Genomic DNA, 19981 nt, shown 5'->3' with positions numbered 1-19981 from the left:
GCTGGTAACATGAGAGTAAGATAAGAGTAGTAGATAGGGCAGAGCTTAGAGAGAAGGGCAGCTGACTGATCAAAGAAATGGGGCAAGGTGTTGAAATAATGGAGGGTCAGCATCTATGAAGATGTGTGTATCAGAGACACAGGTATGATCTCGGGAGACCAGGCTGAAGGAACACTGTTCTGGTTAGTGGCAGGTTGAGATGGTGATTCCAGAAAATGAAAGGATTTTTCAGGGAATTCAATCTAAGCAGGATATGGGAGTTGGAGGTTCTCAGCTATTGCAAGTTGGGAGAAATGGAGTAGAGTAGAACCTGATGAGTTGGCTGGAAACGGACAGAACATCTCTGCAGCTGCAACGTGCTAGCAGGCAGAGGGATGCCTGTGGGGTGCTGGGGCTGTTTTTAAGCTAGGGCTTCATGTGCAGTGAGAAGGCAACAACCAACTCTGTATAAGGCCAGAGAAAATACCAGAGGAACTGATGTTTATATTAAGATGGGGACCATTATTCCCACTTCCACAAGGTGAGAAAACTAGGGCTTCAAGGGGGGAAGCAATACACAAAAGGTTAAAAGGCTTCCAGAGCTGCATGAGTAGGGTATGCCTTTTTTTCTCCCCACTCCTTAAAAAAAAAAAAAAAAAAGAGCTATAACCAGACAACTTACAGGTGGGTATGTGTGATAATATGGACTTAAAATACATGTTAGCCTTCCAAGTCTGCAATTTTCCCACACATGGCCCTGCTTCAAGTGAAGAAAGAAAAGTATGTTATGGGCATACTTCTAATCAGGATAGTATAAAAGGTTCATGCAATTTACAGAAGCTCTTAGAATTTCCAAATAGAAATCTGAGCTTATACAGAGCTTTTACAACCCATCAAATTCCAACTTTGCAAAAATAAATATAATTTGACTTTCTAAAATGGCAGTACCTCCTTACCCTACCTGCCCTACAAAACCAACTTTAAACTTAGTGTCTTCAGCCTCATCTCTTGCCCTGAGGCCTCTTTTTATAGGTCTTCATGGACAAAAGCAATTTACTAAAGTAAATCCTGTATCTGGTTTGGCCCAGTAACTTACTACTAAAAGAGATCTAAGCTCCCAGAAATCATAGTGATGACATTTGCTGGAACTCTAGTAAAAAGTTTACCAAAAGAAGCAGGAAATTTTATCCCAGATATAGGGCAAAATTACCATTAGGCAGCCAACAAAAATAAGAATTTGGTTGGATTTTTTTTTTCTTGCCATTTGCTTTTATTTTTCCATAAAGAACATGACCTGTATCCATATAGTTAAAAAGCTGGTAACATGGTCTTATTATTGGCATAAATTTAGTTGCTTCTGCGTCTAATTCACAGTATTTGATTTTTCATTCCAGATCTCTAGCCCAGATGATGGTTTTGAGAGTAAATCTCTTTATGAAAGCTGGTTGGAAAAGGACCCTTCATCTGAAAATATAAACTTTCCTAGGTAAATTACTTGTGTATTTCTTACCATAGGATAAATTGTGAATTCCCCTTTGCCCCTTGTTTCTCCAGATAAGCAATTCTTAGATGTGTCAACAATTTGACTAAAGAGAATCCCATAGAATCCTGCTTGTAGCCTTCGATTTGGTAACTCGACAGAATAGCCATCTTTGAATCTTTAAGAGTCTAGTTTTGCAGAGTTTTAGTCAAAGTTATTTTGCCACATTATCAGGTACTATTTTGCATTCTTGAATTAAATTTCAAATATGTTAGATGTATTAATAAATCATGTAACTCCAAATGATAATGATGAAGTACAAGAACAAGATTATTTGCTTCTAAAGGGGCATTATAACCACCAGATTGTCTTTACCTGTAATCAATTTAGACTGTTTAAGTATTAATTTTTTTTTACTTCTTATTCATACAACAGCTTTCTTGATTTTTTTTTTTTTTTTTTTTTTTTTGGTTTCTCCTACAGTACTATTTCTAAAAACTAGCAGAGGATGGTAGAGTGTATAGCTTCATTCCATATTCCAAATAAGGGCTGTGAAAGTCTGTTTCCACTATGGAACTTTCACATGCTTAAAAAAAAAATTACTGGAGTAGAAAAAAAGGTTTGAAAAACATCTAAGGTTGGGGGCGCCTGGTGGCTCTATTGGTTAAGTGTCCACCTTTGGCTCTGGTCACAATCCCAGGGTCCTGGGATAAAGCCATGTCTGTGCCCTGCTCAGCAAGGGGTCTGATTCTTTCTCTGTCCCTCTGTGCTCTCTCCCTCTCTCAAACAAAATCTTTAAAAAAAAAAAAAAAAAATCCACAGTCTAAATTTGGGAAGTGTATAGTTACATTCTTAATGCAAATGTAATTTTACTTTCTGCTTTACTCACCATTAAGAATTTTTTGGTTAGTATATATACGTGTGTGCATGCATGTGTATAGTGGTTTTCTTTACTATATGCAAAGAAATCAATTTTAGTTAAATTTCTAAATAAGTCACATTTAGATTCTTAATGATCTTATTTGTTTCTCTTTATTTTAAATATACTTTAATATGGCAGGTTTTTTTTTTTTTTTTTTTTTAAGATTTTATTTGAGAGAGAGAGAGAGAGAAAAAACACAAGTGGGAAGAGAGGCAGAGGGAGAAGCAGACTCCTGCTGAGCCAGGGACCTGATGGGATGTGGAACTCCATCCAAGGGTCCAGGGATCATGGCCTGAGCCAAAGGCAGACGCCTGACTGAGCCACTGAGATGTCCTACATGGCAGTTTTCTTCCTAGATTATAGTTCTCTGAGAATGATGAAATCTTGTTTTTCCCTCTAAATAAGTACCATAAAATGCTGACAAAAAGAGACTACTGCTTACTGCTCCCCTGGCTTGTATACTGCCAAATAAAATCTTAAAAACAAAACAAAATGAAACAAAAACACTATATATAGTCCCTTGGTTGCTGTCTTTGGTGGCACTGTTTAACTCCATGTAGTAAAGTATCTTGGAGTGGTGTACCTTTTCCTAATTCCTGTAAATATGCTATGCAATTCCTTGCTTGGTTCACTGTCCCATTTAACTTCATAATTTTTATTTCTCCATGTGTGTATATTTACATTCTACATCCAGAATCAACAAACTGGGATCTGGAAGTGATTTTGAAGCTTATTTCCAGAGACTTGGAATTGCTTCAGGCAGAGCCCGTTACACTAAGAACAGGGTAAGCCATTGTATTATTTTGGATACACAGCACGACCAACTTGTTAGGCATTTTAAAAAGTTTACTTTTTTGGCACCAGGTCACGTGGCCCAGGAAAAATTCCACGGATAAGAGCTAACTTCATGTCCCTTTGTAGATGGACTAGGAATTTGGGTTATTCTGTGTATCTTCCCTGCAGGATTATTCAGTGAAGTGGTAGTTAACAGAGTAATGCCAGATACTTAGCTGGTTATCAGAACCAAGTAGTTCATATCTTCTTTGGTGTAGGTTTTGTTGGAAAGCCTCATTCTTCTCATCTTTTCTTGAGGAAAACAAGCAGGTGAAGAACCTGTCTTGGTTACAGGGGATGCCAGAGTCTTTACTGGTTAGAGTCTTTATTGTCAGTAACCCCTCTTCACATACCCACTCCTGCCTGTCATCTGAGCCCAGGGCTTCTGACTAGGGAATAAAACAAGTTCCTCATTTTTCAGTTGAATCTTTTTTCTGTTCTGCACTGACTACTTTACACCATTGTCACTCAAACATACTGATGATATGCAAGTCGTAGGATATGCCAATATATACCATGTCTGCTTGATTATGTTAAAAATTATGTAATAAACTGGGGCACCTGGGTGGCTCAGTGGGTTAAAGCCTCTGCCTTTGGCTCAGGTTATGATACCAGGGTCCTGGGACTGAGCCCTGCATTGGGCTCTCTGCTCAGCAGGGAGCCTTGCTTCCCCTCCTCCTCTCTCTGCCTGCTTGTCTTTATCAAATAAATAAATAAAATCTTAAAAAAAATATATGTAATAATCCAAGGTGAAAATTCCAACAGTAAACTCAGATTAGTCACAGATTTTAGTAATTTTGAAATAACTGCAGTACACCAACATCTTGCTTTTCTAGAATACATACCCCTTGCAAACTGGACTACCCAAAAGATGACTGAGAACAGAAAAGAAAGCAAAAACAGTTCCAAAATAACCCAAAATAAATGCATAAGTTTAATACTCATTAAAATTTTTCAAGGCTTATTCACTATTCACTGATGACCTCTTCTGGCATCAATCCGAACAAAGTTATCTAGTTTTTAAGACACTGTAGATTAAAAGCAGAGTATTAGAGACTGACATGGGGATTCCTTGTAGTGATACTAAAAGCAATAAAAATGTACACTATAGCAAAGTAGCAGATAGACAAAAACTAAATTTAGGAAAGGCAGCCCTAAGTCAAAAAATATTTACTTAAAATACCACTATGTAATAATTTATCCTGGTAGCCCATAATTATGTAATAAAGGATAAACAGCATTTAGTTATACAGTTTGGAAAGGAGACAAGGTGCCTAAATATCAAATTCCTAAACATATGTATCTTAGCCAACCAGAACCTTTCATTTTCAATCAATTGATAATTTTAAACTGTGCTAATATACAGTTTGAGTATGTACTCCTTAATTTCAGTTATTAGAAATACAATAAAGACAATTTTCAGGAAGTATTTTGAATGAAGATTACATGAATTATAAAACAGTGAAATTTTAAACTGGTAAAACGTGATAGTGTTTTAGTTAGATATTAAGTTTATTCTGCTTCATTGTGATAAAACTCAGGGTGCCACATGATTGTATTTTTCCTGCAATCATTTTTATTATATCAATCCTGTAATTTGAATATTTAATGTTTGTATTTAGTACCTGGTTTTTTCCTCCTCCTTCCTCCCCACCCCTTCCAGAAAACAGATAAATACAGCAGCTACCCGGTATACCACACGATTTATGAGACGTTTGAATTAGTAGAGAATTTTTATGATCCCACATTTAAAAAACAGCTTTCTGTGGCTCAGTTACGAGGAGCACTGGTTTATGAGCTTGCAGACTCTGAAATCATTCCTTTCAATATTGAAGACTATGCAAAAGCTTTGAAAAAGTATGCATCAAGTATCTACAATTTATCTAAAAAACATGACCAACAACTGAGAGACCACGGAATATCATTTGGTAAGAATGGCTGGGTATTTTATAATCTTTAAGTCAGAACTTTAAGACAGTCTCCTCTTGTCATCACTGTACACTCTTTGATTCTAGAATATATACCTGCATCACTTAATTCTTACCTCTGGAAAAAAAACCCAAGCACTTTTAAAGAATGTAATTTCATCTGATACTTATAGGATGAATCCATATTGCTAAGTTAATGCTACAGACATTGGTTTATAAATATTTTCCCGATGTTGCTGCCTTTAAAAATATTTTTACCATTAAAAGAACAATACTACAATACAAAGATGAGAAAACCTATTCCACTACATGTTAAGTATCATTATTATTGCATATTATTTATCTACATGCAGGATTTCTTTTACATGGTTTTAAGCATTGTTTCATATTTATGTAGCCATTTTGTGGTTGCTATTTTATACTATGTACCCCTTACAAAGCAGGGATGAACTGGGTCTGGAAGTAGTTATGCAATTCAAATCCTGGCTTTAATATTTAATCACTGTATGATGCTGGGAAAGATACTTGGCCCCTATGTGTGTGTCAATTTTCCTAGGAGTGAAACAGTAAAGAATATAACGTGTTTCCAAGACAACTGTGGGTGACTGACCTGGTTAATATATAGAAACAATGTTATCTACCAGTAGGGTTTTATTGTAACCATTTTAATCTGGGAGTACATGTTCTTAGTATACACCAAAATTATCAAATTTGTATTTAGTGTCTACCATCTGTAAGTTCTGTGTTAATTCCTGGGAGATAGAAGGATGTGTGAAAAATAATCATTGCCCTCAAAGAGCACAGAATTTCAAGTGAAGAAGACCAGAAGGCCGGGGACAAGTTGTTATAGGAGTATACAGAGAGTAAGTACAGAGTAGTCAGTAGTGGCTTTTGAATATTACTATATCCAAATTTGTCACCTTCAAAGTTATGATGAGCAGTAGGTACTAAGTTCTAGAGAAAGATGATGCAAAGAAAATTTAGGAAATTGTGTTTATATCAGTGATTGGAGAACCTCTGTAATGAAGGGGCAAGTAAAAAAAACGAAACTGCAGTCATAAGATGGACATTCATAGTTCTTTGGCTATCCAGCATCCAGTTCTTGTCCTAGATGCCCTGATTTTTCTTTTAGTGAATTACTTTTTATCAGTTGAAGTCGGTATCCAACCGAGAGGGCACCCAGTTAAAATGGAAAGACTCTCTTTACACAGGTAAAGTAACCTCATCTATCTCTTAATACCCAGCCTTCCCCTTGCCTCCCATATTGTCAAACTCTCCAACTCATTGGTGACACTCCATCCAGATTAAACACTGATAATCTCCTACCTAATATGCCCTATTCCTTTCCCAATCAAAATTCACCATTTAGTACCAGGCAAAAACAGGCACTCAAAAAATGTTTTAATGAAGGAATGATGGATGGGATGGATATATAATCTGCACTCCTGGTCTCCAGTTCCTTACTTCCTTCTACCATTCCAGCACACTGTCTTCCTACCAGTCTCCCGAAATTGTTTATGCCAAAGTTATCACTCACCCCTATTATTAAATACCAGGGACACAATTTATTTCTTATCCATATGGACTAGTGTGGTTCACTGGAAATTTAAAATTCCTTCCTCAATACTTTTCTGTAGCTTCCATAGTACCTATTATTATTTGGTACATGGTTTTAGAAACAACTATACTAATTAGAGCTTAAAGGAAATCTAGGACAAAGAAAGATTCTTATTCTTTATATTGAAGACCTAATAGCTTGTGTCCTGAACAGTAAGTACTCTATCTGTAAAATGAATATTGTCTCCCCTGCTTCAGAGATTAATGAAAGGAGGATAGCAATAATTTATGTTCAGTTTAGAAAAGATGCAAAATGATAAATAAGGTAATTGTAATAAAAAGTACACTGAGAACCTTCTCACTTTACTTAGAATCTTTGTAAACTAGAGAAAAGCCTGACCAGAAAAAAAAACCTGACCCTATTTCTGTGTCCACATACGTCAGCTTGTCACAGGCAGACTTTAAACAAGATCTTAAATGCACTCCTTACAAAGAGGGATTAACACTGTTTTAGTCTATAATATTGGAAAAACCTAACTCATCTATAGCTGTATCTAGTATCTAGCATACAGATGTACCAATAGTATGTACTGAATGAGTACATACATGAATGATGCATTTCTGGTAAATTAGGAGTTAAAAGAATTATTTATGTCCTAGACTCCTGGAAGTTATTTCCTGAAGAAACACTTTAGTCATTTTCTATTTTATATATGTATATAATTTTTATATACTTTTATATAAAATATATATACACTGTTTCTTTGTTATATTTTCTGATAATTTCCACGGATCTGCAGGAAGGCGCAACACTGTTTGCCTATCTATTCACTCGTATCAGCCTGGAATGGGGACAGCAGGAAAGTGAACATGAGACATAAGCAGCACTTACTAACTGACCTTCCACTTCTGTATTTTTAAAAGATTCTTTATTTTCTGCTGTGAAGAACTTCTCAGATGCTGCTTCGGATTTTCATAGAAGACTTACACAAGTTAATCTTAATAAGTAAGTTTCAAATGTCAAGCTCCCCATCATTCTGAAAACTGATCTGGTTACTAGAATGAGTCATGTACACTACTTACACTCGGCTCTACCTCACTGCTCTTGAGGTCTGTGAATCAGCAGCATCAGCATTACCTAGGAGCTTATTAGAATGAGAGTATCAAATGCCTTCCAAGACCCACTCAATTCGAATTCCATACTTTAATAAGACGCTCCAGAATGGTTTTTATTCATTTGAGAATAAAAGTTTGAGAAGCCTTACTCTAATAGTAGACAAAAACTCATCCCCACGACAAGGGCTAAGGAGGAGAGCTGGGAATTCACAGTTCCACAGGCTTAAGTGCATTTGTAGTATGAATTTCACTATGATCCCAATACTTCCCTGTCCTAATGCAGAAATGTTTTTATTGATACAATTGTTGCATTTCACTTAATCACTTGCTTGAAATATAATGAAAAACCCCTTGGATTGTAGGAAAGCCCAGAGAACTTATGTAGCACCCCAGCAAGAGAGCTGGCAGATTCCAAGTGTGAAAGGGGAGTCCTGGCATGCAATACTTCCCATCCTTCTTGTAGAATGAAGCAACTTCCCTTCATTTGTTGTTGTTCAGCGTTTATTCAGCGGCACTAAATGGCTTATCAAGAACTTAATATTAATAGCACACCCAACCTGCCTCTGCAGGAGGCTGGGCTCTCCTCCTAAAAAGAATTAAAAATGTCTTTCTATTCTTTCCGTGATCTTGAAAAACAAATGAACCACTACCAATAGGTCTTTCTTACTGTGAATATTAGAAAGATGCCTCTGTTGTCATCTATGGTTTACATATGAGGCATTATCATTAATCTGCATTTTCTTAAAAGCCTATTGGTTTTAGAAATTCATTTTTCCATGCCTTCTCCTGTATTATTTTAAAATACAGTTCCATGGTAAGGGTTATAGTTACTTATTTCTTGTTTTCCCAGTCCCATTGCACTGAGAATCATGAACGACCAACTGATGCTCCTGGAGAGGGCATTCATCGATCCCCTTGGTTTACCAGGGAGGCGGTTCTATAGGTAAGGAAGCAACAGGTGTTTCACTAAAGGACATTAGCTACTTTTCTGTGACCAAAACCAGCATGCTTTAAACTCTTGCCGTCAGATGAATGGAAGGCGAATATGTATGCTATGAGGAACATGGGTAAGATTATGTATAGTAGTATAAGTTGTAGTATCAGAAAACTTCATGTTTATTGGTTTGCTGCAGATGTAAATGATAAATGGCAGATGAAAAATAACTCTAAGAAAATCTAAAAGCTATAAAATTTAGAGAGAATCTTAGAGCTTCTGTAATTCAAACTTCTACATTAATCTTTCCTATAGCATCTAAGGTAAGTAGCTATTTAGCCTCTGAATCTTCCAGTCCATAGGTAGCTTCCTACCCTCATGAGGAAGGCCATCTCATTTTAAGAAAGGTCTAATGTTAGTTTCCCTCAGAAAGACCTTTTTCTAATTTTCCTCCCTCTGACCTTGTTCAGCTCTTCAAAATCAAATAGGATAAATCTAGGTCTATTTCCATAGAACATTATAGTTCTTTGAAGATGACTGCCATGTTCTGCTGAAGCAATATCCTCTTTTTGTATCTGTACCTCTATGCTTTCTTTCACTGTCTTGGCCGTGTGTTTGGACAGTCTCATTTTTCTAGGTACCTCTTAAACTGCAGGTCCTCAGTGAAAATTTGTGAGGCGACTTATCATCAGATACCATGTGCCAGACATAGTTCTGCATGTTAGCTTTCTTATAAATATTAGTTGACTAGTATTAACCTTTAATTTTAAGCACACACTTTCAGAGCCCAGCTCTGGCTCATACTCAGCAACCTGGGCAAAAGATTTACCTAAATTTCAGGCTCCTTGGCTATAAAAGGAGAGGAGAGTGTAACTGCTTCCATCCCATAGACATAGATTTCAGGCATGTGGCAGATTTAGCTCAGAGAGGAATGTACTCAGTAAGTAGCTATTTTAATAAACAGTAATAATTCTTTATTGATACAAATAAAACAGCCATTGGTTAAGTATGTACATGTCAAAAAGCTGAAAGCAAATCTACATGTTAACCCCCTCTTGCCTGTATTAGTCTATTATTCATAAGCAAAACGCCTTTTTCTCAAAATGAATGCAGACTCTATAGAAGCTTGTAGGAGAAAAAGGGACCATAGTCCTTCAGCATTTCCTACTGTAACCCACACCCAGGCATTTGCTATTCTCTTTAAAGAAAATTGTTTTATATACAGATGAATAAATATATATATATATATATATACACATGTATCTAAATTAATGTGACCATACATTTTGCATCTTGCTCTTTTTTCATAACAATTTATCTTAGAGAACTTTCCATTCCAGTGTATACAGTTTTAGCTCTCTCTTTTCTGGTATATAGTGTGTGTGTGTGTGTGTGTGTGTGTGTGTATATATATATATATATAGTATTATATAGTATATTTCTTTTCTGGCATGTATGTATAATTTTTAAGTCTCTGTTGACTCTTTAATTTGTTTTCCCCTCATTGACTTTTAGTAAAAGTACTGCCATAGTATGTTCTTGTGCCCTTTGGAACATTTGTCTTTATATCTATATAATCAGTATGAGGATTTCAGGGTCAAAGAGTAAACACATTCTAAGTAACTGCTACAGGGTCCTCCAAAAAGACTGCACTATATTTTAAAAACTTATAGGAATTATTAACTGAATATTAAGGCTATATTCTAAAGCGAGGGCAGTACCAGATGGCAATGTAGGAAGACCCTGAACTCCCCTCAACCCAGGGACACACTGAAGCTGTAACTATATATGTAACAGTTTCCTCTCAAAAAGACCAGAAGACTAGCTGAGCCACTGCTTCATATCAAACAAGAAAAAGGCCATACCAAAGAGAGTAGCAGGAGAGTCCGAGAACTAATCATGCCATAAACCCATCTCCAGGTACGCAACCCACAATTAGGAGGGAATTTATAAATCCAGAATTTCTCCCTTGAGGAGTAAGGGTTCATACCTCAAACAGGGTACACCAACTTTTAAGACTTGCACCCGAGGTTAGCCTCTAAAATATCTGGCTACGGGGCACCAACTACCCAAAGGGCTACAGTGAACAGACCAACAGCTCTTAAAAGAGCTTGCATGGACTCACCTGCCACAGGGCCAATACAGAAGCAGCCCTCTGAAAAGCAGACCTCATGTGAAAGATTCATTTGGTAGTCTTAATGCATCACCTGGAAGAGGCTGGTGGGTGCCATCTTTGTGTTGTTCCACTGAACTCCAGAGCACCAGTATCTCCTGGAAGGCAGCTTTTTACCTGTGTCTTGTACTTAGTGTTTACAGCTGCTGGCCACGGATGCCCTTTAATTGTGTGGCTCTGGAACCCATTCCTGGGTCCCATGAGACTATAACAACTGAGAGACTGTTCTTGGAAGAGTTTTTTCTAAGAAAAACAACTATTTGCTGGTACAGGAAGTCTGGCCTAAGAAGAAAGATCTAGGACCTATGGCAAGAGTTTACACTCCCCCTCTGACCTGCCCCAGTTTGATGGTGTATCTCAAAAAGGAGGTTATGCTTTTGTTGGGCATCGATTTTTGCCACTGCTGCCAGGGCACACCTGTCCATTGGCTCTGGGGCCCAGCACAAGGTCCCATAAAACTGAAACCAATGGAGAAAGAGGTCTTAAGACAGCAAGAGGCAACAGACCCAAGCAGCTCAGTCTTCCAAGTGACGGAGGTCTAAGTTTATCATCATGGCTACAGCCTGAGGGGCAGGCTTCCACTTGAACACACGTCTAAGCATTAACTATAAACCTTACCAGGGACATTGGAGGGCAGGTGCTATTTTTCATGTTCACTCTTCCTGTTCCAGAGAGCAGACTGAAACATAAGCATATTTACTTACCCTGGAGCTTCAGCCTGCTACAGGGCAGGCCTTCCATCGGGCCCTCTTCTAGAAGCCTATAGCAATGCTCTCAGGCCATGTAGGTGGGGGCAGTACCACCTTTGTGCTCTTTCTCATTGCAGCTTGCTTCTATATTCCAGAAAGCAACTTATGTACTCAGTTGGAGCCCAGTTTTTACTACTGTGTCTGAGGGACACCTCCCTATCATGTGGCTCTGGTGGCCACCCCAGATTGCTTGCAGTCCTACAAGGTGGTACATATTTGCATACTGTGGAAACCAAACCCTCAGGCAGCAGCTTTTAATCACCATGAATTTAAGGCCTGAAATAATCAAGGGGACAGTGACAAGTCTTGGCACACCCTCAACTACCAAGAGGAGTTATTAAAAAGAGGCTGTTGGAACAATCACAAAATTTGAGAAACAAATGGAGACAGAGCAAGGTTAGATGAAAAGGTTCATCTACTTCAACACTGGGAGAGGTAACTGTTTGATCTAAGGCATAGAAACTAACACAAAGTTTAAAAAAAAATTCAACAGGAATATACCAATGAGAGATAAAACCACAGAAAAATAGCTTAATGAAACAGATAAGTAATCTACCTGATAAAGAGTTCAAAGTATGGCCATAAAGATGCTAACCAAACGTGGAAGAATGGATGAACACAGTGAGAAGGTGAAAAGGAAAAGTACCAAAGAGAAGTCATAAAACTGAGGGATACACTTAGAGGGGTTTACAGCAGAAGAGATGAAGCAGAAGAAAGTATCACTGAACTCAGAGATGGGGCACTGGCTTTCACCCAAACAGAGCAAGGGAGAAAAAAACAAAACAAAACAAAACACCAAAAGCTTAAGGAACATATAGAAAACATCATTCCTAGTGTAGGGAGAGAAGGGGGCTACAACCTGCCCTAACCTAGAGAAGGAAACCAACATCCAGATCCAGGGAACCAAAAGAGACCCACACTAAAACACATTATAATTAAAATGTCAAGGACAAGGAATTTTAAAAGCACCAAGAGAATTACTTGTTATGTACAAAGAATCCCCATAAGATATTTAGATTTTTCAGAGGAAACTTTGCAGGCCTGATAGGACTGGCATGATATAGTCAAAGTGCTGAAGAAAAAACTAAAACTAAAAACAAAAAACTTCCAAGAATATTGTATTCTGTAGCACTGTCATTCAGGATTGAAGGAGAAAGAGTGTTCCAGACTAACTAAAGCTAAAGGGATTCATCACCACTAGTCATATGAAATGGTAAAGGAAGTTCTTTAAAAGCTTGCAAAGAAAAGGTACTAATTAGTAACAAGAAAATAGTAGAGTGAAAATTTTACTGATACAGATTATAGTAAAGGTAATATATTAAATAGTATGAAGGTTAATATAAGAGTTATAAAAGTAAGCATAACTGCAATAATAAGGGATGCACAGAATTAAGAGGAAATAAAATGTGACATAGAAAACAAAACGTGGTGATAGGGTTGATATAAGAGTAAGAAGGGAGAGCTTTAGAATGCCTTCAAAGTTAAATTGTACTATTCATGAAAGTCCACTTTAAATTGTTACATTACTGTATGTAAGGCTCACAATAGCCACAAACCAAAAGCTACATAGAGGCTTACCTCTGATATACTGCAAGGTAGCTCACAGATATTTGCAATAAAGCAAGTCACATGAAATTCCTGATTTCCTAGTGCATACAAAAGCTATGTTTATACTATATTGTAGTCTACTAAGTGTGCAAAGCATTACTAAAAAAAAAAAAGTACATACCTTAATTTATTGCCCCAAATGCTAACCATCATTTGAGCTTTCAGCTAGTTGCAATCTTGCTGGTGGAGGGTCTTGCCTTGATGTTCATGGCTGGTGATTAGAGTGGCTGTGGCAATTTCTTTAAAGAATACAACAATGAAGACTGCCACATCAACTGACTATTCTATTTATAAGATTTCTCCATAGTATGTGATGCTGTTTGATAGACTTTTACCCACAGTACAAGTTATTTCAATATTGGAGTCAATTCTCTCAAACTTAATTAAAAAGCAGCAGCAAGGCTTTATGTAATACTCTAAAACCTTTGCTGCCACTGTTGAAGCCACTGTTCTACCTTCACAGCATCTTCACCAGGTGTAGATTCCATCTAAAGTTAACAACTTTTGCTTATCCATAAACAGCAACTCTTCATCTATTACAGTTTTATAAGATTGTAGCAATTAAAATAGAATTACAAAAATTAAGGCCAGTATCCCTGAAGAAGAGCGATGCAAAAATCTTCCACAAAACAGCAAAGTGAATTTAATATATTAAAAAGATCATTCACTATCCTCAAGTTGACTTATTTCAGGGATACGACTCTTTGAGTATTCACAAATCAATGGTAGTGTATGACATCAACAAAATAAAAGGTAAAAATCTTATGACCAAATTAATATAGATGCAGAAAAACCATTTGACAAAATACAACATCTGTTCATGATAAAAATTATCAGTGGGACGCCTGGGTGGCTCAGTTGGTTAAGCGGCTGCCTTTGGCTCAGGTCATGATCCCAGCGTCCTGGGATCGAGTCCCACATCGGGCTCCTTGCTTGGCGGGGAGCCTGCTTCTCCCTCTGCCTCTGCCTGCCATTCTGTCCGCCTGTGCTCGCTCTCTCTCCCTCTCTGACAAATAAATAAAATCTTAAAAAAAAAAAATTATCAGGGGGCACTTGGGTGGCTCAGTGGATTAAAGCCTCTGCCTTCGGCTCAGGTCATGATCCCAGGGTCCTAGGATCAAGCCCCACATCGGGCTCCCTGCTCGGCAGGGAGCCTGCTTCCTCCTCTCTCTCTGCCTGTCTCTCTGCTTGCTTGTGATCTCTGTCAAATAAAATCTTAAAAAAAAAAAATTATCAGTAAGTGCGTTTAGAGCTAGGCCATGTAAGACCTACCCCCTTCTACCCTAATACTCATGGTGAAATACTGAAAGCTTTTCCTGTAACATTAGGAACAAGACAAGGATGCCTACTCTTACTACTTTTATTCAACATAGTCTTGGAAGTTCTAGCTGCAGCAGACAGGAATATAAATGGAATCTGCTCCAATGAAAAGACAGGGTGGCTGAATGTAAACAACAACAACAACAAAACAAGACCTGTCTATATCATGCCTAGAAGAGATGCACTTCAAATGTAAAGACCCATACAGACTAAATATGAAAGCACAAAGCTATCAAATGCAAGTAGAAGCCACAGAAAGCAGGGATAGCTATACTAATATCAGACAAAATACTTTAAAATGAAGCCTGTAATAAAAGACAAAGAAGGAAATTACACAATAAAAGGGTCAAACAAGAGGATGCATTTATAAATAAATCATCATAAACCATCATAAAAGCACCTGAACACATAAATTGAGACCAAAAGAGAAACAGCAGTACAATAGGAGGAATAGGAGGAGACTTTAATATCACATATCAATGGCTAGCTTCCAAACAAAATAATTACTATGGAGACATTAGCCTTAAATGACGCATTAGACCATATAAAATGAAAAGATATATACAGAACGTTCCATCCAAAAGCAGAACGCACATTCTTGCAAGTGCATGTGGAATATTCTCTGGGGTGGGTCATATGTTATGCAAAAAAAAACAAGACTTAATTAAGAATCCAGCATCTCTTTTGACCACAGAGGTATGAAACTAGAAATCAATTACAAGAAGAAAAGTGGAATACTCACAAACAGGTGGAAATTAACATTCTACTTACCAAACAGTTAATAGGTTAATGAAATCAAAAGACAAAAAAGATACCTTGAGAAAAATGAAAATGGAAGTACAACATGGCAAAATTTATGGGATGCAACAAAAGCAGTTCTAAGATTGACATTCACCAGCAATGAATACCCTATACCTCAGAAAAAAGCAAAACTCTTAATCAACCTAACATCTCAAGGAAGTAGAAGAATAACAAAGCCCAAAGTCAGTAGGAGGAAGAAATAACAAAGAGAAAATCAAGGAAACAAAAAGCCAAATAAAAAAGTTCACTAAGACGAAAAGCTGACTGTCTGAAAAGATGAAATTTATAAACCATTCACTGGATTCACCAAGAAGAGAATGGGCTCAAATAAAGAGAGGAGACACTGTAACTAATACTATGGGAATAAATAAGAGACTACTATCAACAATCATCTGTCTGCAAATTGGATAATGTGATAGATATGGACAAACTTCTAGAAACATATAGCCTTCCAGAACTTATTAATCAAATAGAAAATGTGAATAGACCAGTTATTAGTGAGGAAATTGAATTAGTAATCATAAACCTCTCAACAAACAAAAGTTCAGGACCAGGTGGCTTCACTGATGAAATTCTACAAAACACTGAAAAAATAATCAGTACCAATTCTTTTCAAATTCTTCCAAAAAAAAAAAAAAAGAGGGAACACTTCCAAACTCATTTTAAAAGGCTAGCATTACCCTCATAGGAAAATCAAATAAGGATGCAAAAGAAAATTACCACCCAATATGATGAACATAAAAAAAAATCCTCTAGGGCGCCTGGGTGGCTCAGTGGTTAAAGCCTCTGCCTTCAGCTTGGGTCATGATCCTGGGGTCTTGGGATCGAGCCCTACATCGGGCTCTCTGCTTGTTGGGGAGCCTGCTTCCTCCTCTCTCTCTGTCTGCCTGCCTCTCTGCCTACTTGTGATCTCTGTCAAATGAATAAATGAAATCTTTAAAAAAAAAAATCCTCTATAAAACTTAGCAAACTGAATTCAACAATATATTAAAAAGATCACGTACCACAAATGGGATTTATTCAAAGACGGTTTATACAAAGACTGTTCAATAGCCACAAATAAATGTTCTATACTACATTAAGATGAAGGACAAAAAAGTCTTTAACAGATGCAGAAAAAACGTTTGACACAATTCAACATACACTTTATTAAAACTCAACAAAATTATGTAGAAGAAATGTAACTCAATATAATAAAGGGCACATAAGACAAACCTACAGTTAATATCGTATTTAATGGTAAAAGGCTGAAAGCTTTTCCTCTAAGATCAGGAACAAGACCAAGATGCTTCTTCTTGCCCCTTCTTTTCAACACAGTATGGGTAGTCCTAGCCAGAGCAATTAGGCAAGAAAAAAACCATCCATATTGGAAGAAGTAAAACCATTGTTATTTGCAGGTGACATTATGTAGAGACAAACCTAAGGAATTCACCAAAAAACTGTTAGAATGAACAAATTAAATTCAGTGTAAGGTGAAGATACAAAATCAATATACAGAAACTGATTTTATTTCTATTCACTAATAATGGCCTATCAAGAAGAGGAACAAAAAGATAATTCCATTTATAGCTGCATCAAAAAGAACAGAACATCTAAGAACTTAACCAAGGTGAAAAGCCACAGGACTATTAGATGTCAGTTCAAGGATTCAAACCAGGTTTGTACAAACCTTGTATCTATCTATATACATTTTTTGCTATACTCTGCCTTTCTAATTCTCCAGTAACGGACAAATGCAGTGAATGCATAGTCAGATTTCTTTGCTTAAAGTTATACTGTCACATAAGTATCGTAAATCACTTATAGGTCTTCATTTTGGAATTAAAAAAAGTGGATGCCAGGAGGAGACACACAGTATTCTTAAGATGTGGTCTGATAAAAGGGAATGAATAAAAAAGCATATAAAGTGTAATGTATGTATACTCTAGCTCAGCCTACCATCTGTTTTCTTCTATTAGGCACATCATCTTTGCTCCAAGTAGCCACAACAAATATGCTGGAGAATCATTTCCTGGGATCTATGATGCTATGTTTGATATTGAAAATAAAGAAGACCCTCATTCAGCCTGGACAGAAGTAAAGAAACACATTTCTATTGCAGCCTTTACAATTCAAGCAGCAGCAGGGACTCTGACAGAAGTGTTATAGTGAGGTCCCAGCCAAGTGGCTAGCCATTTAAAGTGTTACTGAAAGTCTGAGGGTAAAACTCTTGTTTTTTGATAATTCATGATGCCAGAGTATTCTATAATCTTGCTTTTCATGTCATGTTTTGACTTTAGACTTCCATCCTTTCCATCTGTAAAGACGTTTTTTGGCTCTTTTAACAATTCATAACTTTATCACCAAAGTGTTAATAAAACAAAAACACCCCAGTTGTGGGGCAGAAAAACAAAGTAACTGAAGATTCCCTTAAATGTCAAGGAACTTGGGACTTTGGCACATTGCTGGTAGAAATGTAAAATGGTACAACCACTTTGAAAAAGAGTTCATTAACTTTACAAAGTTAAACATACAGTTGACTCTTGAACATGGGTCTGAACCGCACACATCCGCTTCTACGTGGATTTTCTTCTCATAAATACAGTACTGTATATGCATTTTCTCTTGATTACATTTTTCTTTATTTTTAATTGTAAGAATACAGCATATAATACACAAAATAGGGGTTAATCAATCTGTTATCAGTAAGGCTTCTCCTCAATAGTAGACTATTAGCTGTTAAATTTTTAGGGAGTAAAGTTATGCAGATTTTTGACTGCACGGTGGACTGGCACCTGTAACCCTCACATTGTTCAAGGGTCAACTACAGTAACCTTTGCAAGTTATTGTTTCAAAAGTTATTTTGTTTTCAGCATCTTTAGGAAAAGAACAAGTGATTATGTGGTAGAACAGTGTAATTAATCAAGGATGTTATAGAACATGCCTGAACTATTTCTTAAAAACCTCTTCCCCTAAGAGTACTTTACCTATGAGATGGTTTATGTAAACCACCTGGTAACCACAAAGCAAAAATCTAGTGATGAAACCTAAAAAAAGGGGAGACTGAACAAATCACCATGGAAATCCACTTTACAAAGGTAGAAAATAGGGTAAGGAAACGCAGGAGATACAAGACTAGAAGGCAAACAATAAGGTGGTAGTATAAGTAATTATGAATGGATTGATTCCACCAAAGGGCAGAGTGACTGATGAAAAAGAAAAAAAAAAAAAGACCCAACTCCACTCTACAGGAAATTCACTTCAGCTTTCAAGACATACTATACTCAAGTATAGAAATAGAAGAGGATATACCATGCAGGTGGATACCAAAAAAAGTGGGTGTAGCCATACTTATGCCAGAAAAAAATACACGTCAAGCCAAAAACACTAGCAAGTGTGATAAAGAAGTCATTACATAATGATAAAGTAACAAAGACGTCAAGAAAAGAGAATGTTCAAAAATATACACACATGCAGCACCAGAGCACCACGATTAAAAAAATTTCACCAGATTTAAATGGAGAAATGAGCAATACATTAATAGGGAACTTTAATACTACTCGATAAATTAATCATGCAGTCAGAAAATCAAAAAGGAAATATTGGAATTGAACCAGAACATCTTCCAAAACAAAATGATTTAGCAGTCATTTATATAGTACTATTCCATCCAAGAACAGTATAATACACACTTTTCTCAAGGGCATATGAGCATTTTCCAGGGCAGATCCTAGGACAGGGCACAAAACAAATTTCAGCAAACTAAGACAAAGCATACCAACTCTCTTTTCTGATCACAATCGTATAAATTAGACATCAGCAAGAGAAAGCTAGAAAAATCTAGTACATGGGAACTAAATAACACTTCTAAACAGTAAGTCAAAAAATAAAAATGGGAAATTGAAACAAATGAAAAAGGGAATATGACACATCAAATCTTATGGGTAAAAGCAAAGTAGTCAAGAGTCAAGTTTATAGCATGAAATGCGTTATCTTGAGAAATTACAAAGTTCTCAACCTAACTGTACACCTCTAGGAAATATAAAAAGAACAAGTTTACAGGAAGCAGAAGGAAGGAAAGAAAATCAAAGCAGAAAAAATAAAAACCCTATTTCAGAAAAAATCTGCCCATGAAACGAAATGCTGGTTCATCAAAGAGATAAAACTGACAAAATTTTATTAGCCAGACTTAGACAAAGACATAAAATTATAAATGAAAAAGACCATACAAGTGGTAGTACAAAATACACAGGATCATAAGAGACTACTGAATAACTCTATACCCAAAATTAGATAACGTAGAAGAAACGGACAAATTTCTAGAAACAACCCATCAAGACCAAATCAAACACACACACAAAAAAATGTGAAAAGACCATAATGAGCAAGAGACTGAATCAGTAATTTAAAACCTCCCAGTACAAAAAATAACCCAGGACCAGAGGGCTTCATCGTCAAGTTCCAATAAACACTCAAAGAATTAATACCAGTCTTTCTCAAACTCTTCCAAAAATATGAGGTATAGGGAATACTTCCAAACTCAGCTTAATAGGCCAACATTATCCTGGCACCAAAGCCAGATAAGAATGCAACAAAAAAGG

General features: G+C 36.7%; 1 protein-coding gene across 2 annotated transcripts in view; it reads left to right on the top strand.

The window, feature by feature from the left end:
- The window catches only part of NAALAD2 (N-acetylated alpha-linked acidic dipeptidase 2), a 56816-nt gene extending 39069 nt beyond the window's left edge, over positions 1–17747 (top strand). For both annotated transcript variants that reach the window (XM_047691695.1, XM_047691697.1), the window contains 6 exons: positions 1374–1465; positions 3076–3166; positions 4879–5143; positions 7625–7706; positions 8667–8759; positions 17360–17747. In XM_047691695.1, coding sequence (XP_047547651.1) covers positions 1374–1465; positions 3076–3166; positions 4879–5143; positions 7625–7706; positions 8667–8759; positions 17360–17549 — 813 coding nt within the window. In that variant the 3' untranslated portion in view covers positions 17550–17747. The remainder of the gene's footprint in view (positions 1–1373; positions 1466–3075; positions 3167–4878; positions 5144–7624; positions 7707–8666; positions 8760–17359) is intronic.
- Positions 17748–19981: the final 2234 nt, after the last annotated feature.

Source organism: Lutra lutra, chromosome 10 (genome assembly GCF_902655055.1).
Source record: "Lutra lutra chromosome 10, mLutLut1.2, whole genome shotgun sequence".
Lineage (NCBI taxonomy): Eukaryota > Metazoa > Chordata > Mammalia > Carnivora > Mustelidae > Lutra > Lutra lutra.
This window is presented reverse-complemented; position numbering and strand designations above follow the sequence as displayed.